Source organism: Calliphora vicina, chromosome 2, assembly GCF_958450345.1.
Source record: "Calliphora vicina chromosome 2, idCalVici1.1, whole genome shotgun sequence".
NCBI lineage: Eukaryota > Metazoa > Arthropoda > Insecta > Diptera > Calliphoridae > Calliphora > Calliphora vicina.
The window spans coordinates 45,129,049-45,138,885 of NC_088781.1; the positions used below are offsets into that span (position 1 = coordinate 45,129,049).

Consider the following 9,837-nt stretch of genomic DNA (forward strand, 5'->3'; position numbering starts at 1 on the left):
CCTAAATGTATGCTAAGAAAATGAGTTTACTAGCGGCATATTCAAAATGTTTTTCTATAATTTGCTTGTATCAATAGAATTTTAAACTGTAATATATTTTTTGATGGCTTTTCAATTCTTAAAATATTCAATTTTATTGATTCTTTATATGGAAAGGGAAACAGTACGTATTAAAGGTTCTATTAAGAAGGGGTTTGAAGACTGTAATCAGTATTTTATGGTTTTTATAAAAACATAAATGGCAAGAATTTTTATATTGTGCTTTTGTTGTAGTGAAAATAATTTGATAAACTAATAACTGTATAAAATAAATTTTATATTAAACTTTTATTGGCACACAATCATATCCGGGAGAAACCTTAAACATTGTTGCATTTTAACAACTTCTTGCTCCAATTCTCATTTAAAGGTTAACGCTTGAATGTCATCCATTTAAACATTTAGACCCTCAACTTTACGCCACCCAAAAGCCGATCAATAACGCACGATAACACTTTAATTACTTCAATTAACCAAAAAAATATTTTTATAACCCAAATTTTAAAGCTCAAATATACATTGTTTCACAACAACGAGCAGCCAACAACACACTCTAGTCTCATAAAATGTTAAATGTTTAACAAAAAAGTGCCCATTATTTTCGGTATTATTTCTGCAATTATTTTAAATACCAGTGATCACAATTTCCAAACACTGGCCTGCATGCCTCGAGTATCACTACAAATTGGCGGAAAACCATTTCTTTGGCATTTCTTCGGCCATAATAATGTGGACAAAGATATCGATGAGACATCGAGGGAAATAGATGATCAGTCGCCGGCCTATGAAAAATTAAATTGGTCAACAGTGAGTGAAATAAGTGAAAATTAATAGAATTAAATTGTTGGTACTGAGAAAAACTACTTAAACATTTAACAGTTTACAGAGCTTTGACTCAATAAGCGTTTTTCAAATTAAAAAATTAATTCAAACAAATGAATTTAAGAATATCTTTTCATGTTTCCTAATTTGTGTTACAAATTCTGGAATAAACATTCAAATTAAATGAGAGAGCAGTTCAAAGTACAATCGAAAGCGGAATTATTATACACAATATCAGTTGGGAGTGCAAATGATGATCGAACACAAACTATTATTCATTTAATAATGACACAAAGACAGCAAGACTACGTACTAAGTTCCCAGTTGGAAATTTTTTATAGACATCTTGAATAAACTTCATAATGTTTCACAGTCTCTTCTGACTTTGTCACTTGTTCCCGTACAAAAATCTTCAAGACATTTTCTTATTTTTTAATATATTGGGTGTATGACTTAAAAATGCGGTTTTTTTCAAATATTTAGCTTTAAATTTGAAACATTTGGATAAATAAATTTACTTAAAGTATTGCCCTTTTCCCATCTTTCTGGCAACATATGGATTCCGAACCAAAAGAGCTGCTCATCTTTTGAGACCAAGAACGAATCAAGCCAATATCGGATACTTTGTTTCAAAGTTAAGCGTATCCCAGAGAAAATTTGTGCTTCGATCCGAACAAATAGTAGACGGACGGGGCACAATCTGGACTATAAAGCGGATGAGACAAAACTTCCTAACCACTTCTTTCCAAATAGTTTTTGACAGGTATTGCAACATGTGGCCGAACGCAGTCGTGATGGAATATTACGGTTTAATGTCTGGCCGAGGTTCCCTGTGATGGTCTGATCAGATTTCAGGAGAATATAATAGATAGGACACAAATACAGAGAATTACCTTAGCGCCACGGATATTTGGCTTTGGTATGGATTCGGCTGGCATTCCTGGCTTCACCTACGATGGACCAATTTTTCATCGCAAGTAATGATTCGATGCAAAAACTATTTTCTTTTATAGCGTTCAAGATCTCTCAGCTTTAATTCGTATGGTACCCAATTGCTCTGCTTTTGGATGAATCCAGCTGTTTGCAAATGTTTTGAAATTGCTGACTGGGTAGCTCCCAATGATTTTGAAAGCTTTTGTTGAGTTTGACAATAATCTTCATGGATTAATGACTCCAATTCTTGGTCTTCAAACTTTTTTGACTGGCCTGTGTGATCTTTATCTTCTTTTTCAAAATCACCACTTCTGAACCGTAGAAACCATCTCTTGCACGTTGAAAGTGATGGAGCACATTCACCATAAGCTCTGGTGAGCAATCGATGTGCTTCAGGGGAACTTTTTTTTAAATTAAAGAAGTATAGCTAAACTTCCCGCATATGACGCTTTGCTGGCAGAAAGTTCGATATTTTCGAGACAAAAAAACTTTGTGAGAATTGAGAAGAAATGAAATAGTGTCAAAGAGCTATCATTCCTTCCGAATTCATTCGAAATCGTCTATCTATTCAGAACGAATTTGGTGAGGGCCATTTAAAATCGTTTGTTGTCTCATAAATCATCGTTGCCCAGATTTCTCAGTGTATATTCAACTCGAGGTCTTTAAAAAGCTCACATCCCATATACATAAACACCTCTATCGCGAATCAATATTCCACATTAAATATTTTCCCATTTCCCTATTTCGTTCATCAACTTTGTTCACATGAAAAAATTCCCCTTGTTGTGAAATTTTTAGATGTAATTTTGTAAACAATAAACAGCTGTTACGAACAAAATTAACTATTGTGAATGAAAAGTTCATGGGAATATCACGATAGCAATTTTCCCTTCGAGGGAAATGGATATTTCATGGGAACAAAATTTCACATGTTATTGCCGATAGGGGTGAAATTGTTTCCTCGTCAAGGTTAATGAGAACGTGTTCAAAGTTCTTCTCTTCGTGCTCATATCCGAAGGTATCATAGAACATCGATGTATATCCAACTCTAGCTCCTCATACTTACAGCTAATAATAAGTTTCAATACAATCCGATAAATTAAACAGTTAGTCGATGACAGCCGATTCCATGGCCACCATTAGTTTCCTAACTAACGTTGGATAGCTTGGCATAAACATTCTACTCCCCGTGATAATCTTTACAGCTTCTATACAAGTCATTGTGTTCAAAATAAAGTCGCTGTGAAGGAATTGCTAAAGATCTTTCGGTTGTTTTTTACGTGCAAACATTCCTTGAAAAATAAAGCATATCTAAATTGGTCCAAATAATTAGGAGTGGTATGACAAACCTCTTTGCTTAAACCACTACATATTGAACATTCGACTGTTTGAGTATTAAAAATATTGAATTGGTCATCATAAGTTTTTCATGGTTGTGAATATCTCTATTCTAGGATAGTCAAGCGACTTTTATTTATATTTTTAACACATCTTCTTTTTTAGTCGATTTGTTGAAATATTTAATCATAGGAATAGGCATAAAGCCTTCTTTAGTCTGCCTTCGACAGTTCCGTCAAGTCGTTCAGGAAGTTTTCGCCCAGACATTCCAATCTTCGGTCTGTTAGGGACGGGAAGTGGCAGAGGTGATGCTTCGCAGTCTCATCCTCTCCTTCATCATCGGAACTTTTACTCAATCAGTGAGAGAGCCGTGCTCAGTTCAAACTCATTTCATTATCGATCACGAGGAATGCTTATCAGTGTTTTGGTCCGGCTGACGCACATGTGGTCTATCCTGGACACATCTTTAGAACTAATGCAGAGGTATACCAAACAGTGAGGCTGCCATATTGTCCAACACATTGGTAAGTAATTTCCAGGGATATTTTAGTGTCTCGGTAACCAGAAGAGTACGAATGAGGAATGTCTAGCCATCTCGTTCAAAGATGGCTAGGGAGAGAAAGAGAGTATGATGGTCTTGAGAACACTTCCAATGTTTATGGAGAATTCCGTAGTCGATGTATCTCCTTGCCTCAATGGCGATATAATACTTTCATGATCGTAGCTTTTAGATGTCTAGTTCAGCTGGGTGTCTGTTCTTAGAGTGTTCAGATAATTTTAGGGGTGTTCATTCTGTGATCTCTATACCTATAGGTCACTGAATCTTTAATATAGACGATTCACAAAATATTTCAGACTTCTTGGAGTTCTCTATACTAACGATCCATAGGTGAGTTTTAGATGTACTAATACTGTATATGATACTCAGACAATTAAATGACAACATTTAAAGACTTAACATGGATATGGACAAGAATGACAAACAATAACAAAATGTCGTAATAGTGGAGTTATCCCTCCTTGTACATCTTATTAGCTTGGACTTGTTACTGTTACCAAAACATGTATGTGACAATTCTTCATTGTATCGTGGTTGCTGTTGTGTCCAGCATCGAATATAGTTATAGATATTCTATATTTAGAGTAAAACTATTATTAAGGAAAAGTGGAAACCACTTTCTAATGTAGAGTTAGTCTAGTTTTATAGTAAAGTCAGTATCCAGAAATAAAATAATTAAATTTCCCTCCAAAACCACAAAATAATTTTACTATGTAACAAAATATTATTCTAAAAATTCCATTCTCTCCGTGTAAATTTAATTTTTAAACTTTAACATTTTCAGAGTGATTGGATTACAAAACACAACTATACATTGGAACACCACCACGTTGTAACAGCAGATGGTTACAATTTAACATTACATCGTATGCCACGACCAGGTCATCGTCCAATATTATTAATACATGGTTTGTTAACCTCCTCCCTGGCCTGGGTTATCATGGGTCCTGCCAAGAGTTTAGGTATGAATCAGTCGCTCACTCCCATTCATTATGTTGTTTGCTAATAAAACATTAGAATCCTCTCTTTTTTTTTGTTGGATTTTGTTTTTGATTGTTCGTTGTGCGGCGGGGGCTGTATTTTATGTTTTTCATTCATTTAGCCTTTCAGCTGTTTAACAATTACTATGATGTTTGGTTGGCCAATATGCGTGGTTCTCCTTGGTCGCGCAATCATTCACGTTTCACAATCGAGGATAGTGATTTTTGGAGTTTTAGTTTTCATGAATGGGGTAGCTATGATCTGCCAGCCATTGTTGACCACATACGTAATGAACAGGGAAACCGGAAATATGCTCTAAAAAAAGCGTTTTAGGCGCTTTAAATATGCAGTAAAAACTTTAAAATATGCTCTTAAAATTTAAAAAATATGCTCTTAAAAAAAACAAACTTACATAATTTTTAACCAAAAAAAATTTACTTAAATTTTCAAATAAAAATCGTTGTCTATTGGATCTGAAAACATTTTTAAATATAGAAAATGTTCTTTCGACATCAACTGATGTTACAGGAGCAAATTTAAAAGACAACATTTCTTTAACACTTAGAACGGTTTAGTTTGAATTAGAACTAAAATTTGATATTTAGATGGAGCTATTATTAAAATAGTGCTTATTTTATATTAAAACAAGTAAGAGAGCTATATTCGGCTGTGCCGAATCTTATATACCCTTCACCTAATTATACTTCAAAATAAAAAATTTAAATATTTTTAGGTGAACAAAAATTTTTTTTCAGTTTTTTCATTTTTTTAATAAAAAAATTTTTCGAATTGTTATTTTAAATTTTAAAAAAAAATTTCTGTTTTTAAAATTTTTTTTTTTTGGTGAAAAGCCACCTATTTTTCAATTTTTAATTTTAAACAAAGGAAGTAAAAACCTGTAACACAACAGCGAAAAATAAGTAAGACAAAATTTGTTTTTGATAAACTCAAAATATGCTATTAAACAGTAAAATATGCTCTAAAAACGCAAAATATGACATAAATATGCTCTTAAAACAAATATATGCAAAAATATGTATTTAAGGGTAAAATATGCAAAAATATGCACTAACAAATCGATGCCAAAATTCTTAAATAGTTCTGAAACGTGTAAATATCTTATCCATGTGCTCATTCGACTCACCAGAAAAAACATGCATTTGCATATTTTGGTTTCCCTGGTAATGAATCATCGTTTCAACAAGTTTTACTAATTGGTCATTCACAGGTTGGTTGGTTGGTGGAGTTGGTGTTGATGCTGATGCTACTGTCATTGTTTGTAGCTGCTCTTAATGTTGTATTGTGCTAAAATGTTTGTATTTGTTTTCTGCTGCTTCTGTTCTAGGCCTTAAATGCCATTTTGGTAATGTGTTCTTTGCTGCCACAGTACAATGAACGTTTGCAGTTTGTTCAGTCGCTGGCTCCAACGGTGGCTTTAAAGGGCCATGTTAAATTTGGCAGTGAGGATGTGAGGAAAGTAATGAAATTTATAAAGGTAAATTGTTTGGGACATAGAGCGGAAACTAGAATAACAAATTCAAACAATACGAGTGTGTTTTTGTTTCCACATTGTTTTCTTTACAACTGAGTTAGGTCTTTGTAATGAGAGTTTCCGCTCTATGTATGTTTCTCTATGGTTTGGAGATTTTGAATAAAATTTGTGTTGCTTTTCTTTTAGAATAAATCCAAATCCCAAGAATTTGAATTGTTGCCCAAACAGTTTATGCGAGACAAATGTGTGAAATCTTCCGAGAGAAGGGAGTGCGAAAAGTGGCTGCATTTATTAGCGGGCAGTGGACAATCCGACAAGGTACCTTGAAATCTAACTACAATCAACATGTTTTTTACATAAAAGTCATTTTTGAGCAGCTTTCAAATACTCTTTTATATGGTCAACTATTACGAGGAGGCTCCCTTAAATCAATCCGCCATTTACAACAAATCTGGAAATCGGGAGACTTTGTGGCCTATGACTATGAACCAGCAGGAAATTTACTTAACTATCGCACAGTGGAACCCTTAAACTATGACCTAAAGAAAGTCTCAGTGCCAATGGTTTTATATTTTGGAGAAACCGATAATTTAGCCTCACCCGAAGGCGTTCACCATATCTACGCCCATTTATTGGAGGGCATTAAGGGCGTGTATCGCATAGCCGCGGCCAAATTTAATCATTTCGATTTCTTCATCTCCTCTGAGGTGAAACCCCTACTAAATAATCGCTTAATAGAAGATCTAGATAAGTTTTTGAAACATCAACTAAAATACATAATCGAATAAAAAATGTTTTGCTTTAAATATCATCATATCGACATAAGAGCAATTAATTAGCACTTACTTCATTTTTATGTGAATATTTTTGTTATGGTTTTCTTTGAAATTTCTTTCGTAAATTTATTACATAATTTAATGTCGTCAATTTCTTTTTAGCCAGAAAACGAAATGAATTCATGCCAAAAAAAAAACAAGAAGCACACACCACTTTTACTTTTATTACCCAGTCTAGCATGTCAAATGTGGACAGACAACAACAGTATTATGGCACGACATTAATAACCATGTTAATGACACGATTTTTAGTGTCTGCGTACGAGCTCGAGTCTTTTTTTTCTTCTCGGTAGTCTTTTGATGTTTTGCGTATTATTTTTTGAGCTGGAGTTCAGCAAAGAAATTAAAGAAATATATAGGATTTTTTCTCAGTTTATTGTTTTCTGTTGCTACTGCGTTTTTTATAATGAATGACTTTCTTTGTTTTACGACTGATTGTGGCCGGAACTTTTGGTGTTTCGCTGTTTAAAAATACGGATTAAGGTCAAGTATATGCATTAACGTGAGTATTTACATAAGCTAAATTGTTTGTGGGTTTATTTATGTATATCCTCTTTGTTTGTATACTGGTGTATTATAGCAGCTAGAGGAAATATTTTATTGCAAAAATTGCCAAAGAATTAATTATTATATGGAGGGTTTCTCACAGGGCTTTCAACGAAGTTAAATGAGAATATTAATTAAGACGTTAATAATTGAAATGAAGCCAGAGAAAAAATATAATTGTACATGTCTACTGTAATTTTTTCAACATTTTTACAAGTTCTTTTTAACAATATTATGGTCACTGTAATTATTTATATGATTGTGTTAACCATAATATGGTAAAGTTACTATCCACATGATTATGGCAATCCTACATATGATTGTAGTGTAGAGCATATATTGAAATCAATTAAAAACAAGTAAGAAAGCTATATTCGGCTGTGCCGAATCTTAAATACTGTTACGTTTTAATCTTTTCAAAACGCTGGTTTGTTTCCTTTAAATAAACCGGATACTTTTGATTGCAAATAAAAGCCGTTTAGTAGTTTGAAAATTGTAACAACTCTTTATTTCTTTAAAATGTACAACAACAACAGAATTAAATAGCCACTCAATGTTTTTTTATACACGTTTATAAATTCTCAGAAATACAGACACACTTTATAATGTACACATATTCACTTGAAAACACAGCACTCAGTTGATGTTTATTCGAAAAGCGTCTCTGATAAACTGACTCACTACTGCAACCTCTGCCACTATTTATAACACTGCCATCTGCACTCTAGATTGCTCTTTAACTGTCAAAGTTTTAATATTCTAGATCATACGCCATCTGTGGTGTACTTTCTAAAATGTTCCAACTTACGATCAATGGTCAACTGAAATCTTTTATTTAATAATGCCCACAGATATGTTACAGTTTGCTATTACAGCAATGTTATTTGAAAGCATTATGCTACTTTTAAATCAGCCCTTAAAATCGTTATATTTGAATTCAAGTACAATTTCGTAACAATACTTTTCACCAAATTATACTTTAAAATAATATTTTTAAATATTTTTAGGGAAACAAAATTTAAATAGTTTTCCAAATTGTTTTTTAATTTACTTTAATAGTTTTTTCAAAATGTTTTTTTTTAAATTTCATTAAAAAAAAATTTATAACAAAATGTTTTTGGTGGAAAAAAATTCGGGTTAAAAAATATTTTTCTCGATTTTTAACCATTGTAGTTACAACTTACAACTATATATTCATCGTTGCAATTGACTTTGAAATATCTATCATATTGTCTATACTAATCACTTAGTAATCCATATATATATCAAAAAATGGCCAAAAATCGTGGTTATCTCGGTTTTTTTCTTATATCTCAGTCATTTGTGGGGCGATTTAGTCGATTTTAAATAGCAACCGAGCCAGAATAATTCGCGATATATTGATGTATGAATTTATTTGTTATTTGGGGGCTACGGAAAGTTGATTTCAACATATAGACGGACATGGCTAAATATATACTTTGTGGGGTCGCAAATGAAAAATATAGAAATTACAAACGGAATGACAAACTTATATATGGGGGATTTCCCGTCAATTGAACAAACTTTTAAAATCGATGTCTTCCGATCGGGATGTTAGACCTATTGGACACAATTTTTCAACAAGATCGGTCAAGAACTCTCGGAGTTAGAGGTGGTCAAAATTTGACATTTTGGCCATACATGTGATTTTTCTCATCCATGTAACTTATTACCTATTGTTCTTAGCAAAATGTGTCCCAAGTAGTTTAGATAGATATTTCTTCAATCTTTCGAAAAAAAAATATTAAAAAAAAAATAACAAAATTTTAATATTTTTTTTCGAAATCAAATACTTTTATGACTTTTTTCCAAATGAGGCTTTTTTTGTTAAAATAAAGCTTAGATATTTTCCTTGAGGACCTATTTGGTCGCTTAGTGGGATGCGAGTTCGATATCAACCAAAAAAAATGTTTTGTAACTCAAAACAAGCAATTTTTGATTTTTTTTGTAAAATTTTTTTTTCTCAACAGAAAGCTCAGACATTTTCCTTGAAGACCTATTTAGTCGCTTAGTGGGATGCGAGTGGAATATCTATCAAAATAAATATTTTGTAACTCAAAATATGCAATTTTTGACTATTTTTTTTTGCAAATTCAAATTTTTTTTAAAATGGGCCCTTTTTTAAATTTGTTTTTGCTCAAAAGAAAGCTTGGGTCTATTCCTTTAAGACCTATTTGGTTGCTTGGTGGGATGCGAGTGGGATATATAGCAAAATAAATGTTTTGTAACTCAAGATATGTATACAATTTTTGATTTTTTTGTTTGGCAAA

General features: G+C 32.5%; 1 protein-coding gene across 1 annotated transcript; it reads left to right on the plus strand.

The window, feature by feature from the left end:
- The first annotated feature begins 702 nt into the window (after positions 1 to 702).
- On the plus strand, positions 703 to 6,952 carry Lip2 (Lipase 2). The gene is made up of 7 exons (XM_065499966.1): positions 703 to 846; positions 4,476 to 4,653; positions 4,794 to 4,958; positions 5,878 to 5,900; positions 6,018 to 6,167; positions 6,351 to 6,482; positions 6,542 to 6,952. The coding sequence occupies exons 1-7, from the start codon at positions 703 to 705 to the stop codon at positions 6,950 to 6,952; spliced, it is 1,203 nt and encodes a 400-aa protein (XP_065356038.1).
- The last annotated feature ends 2,885 nt before the right edge of the window (positions 6,953 to 9,837 follow it).

What these genes read in the sequence shown, in the direction of transcription:
- Lip2 (XM_065499966.1), top strand. Translation starts at nt 703, where the DNA reads ATGCCTCGAGTATCACTACAAATTGGCGGAAAACCATTTCTTTGGCAT. An exon ending in AGCCATTGTTGACCACATAC is followed by an intron (nt 4,959 to 5,877) that starts GTAATGAACAGG and finishes CGTTTCAACAAG; the next exon opens with TTTTACTAATTGGTCATTCA. An exon ending in GCAGTGGACAATCCGACAAG is followed by an intron (nt 6,483 to 6,541) that starts GTACCTTGAAAT and finishes ATTTTTGAGCAG; the next exon opens with CTTTCAAATACTCTTTTATA.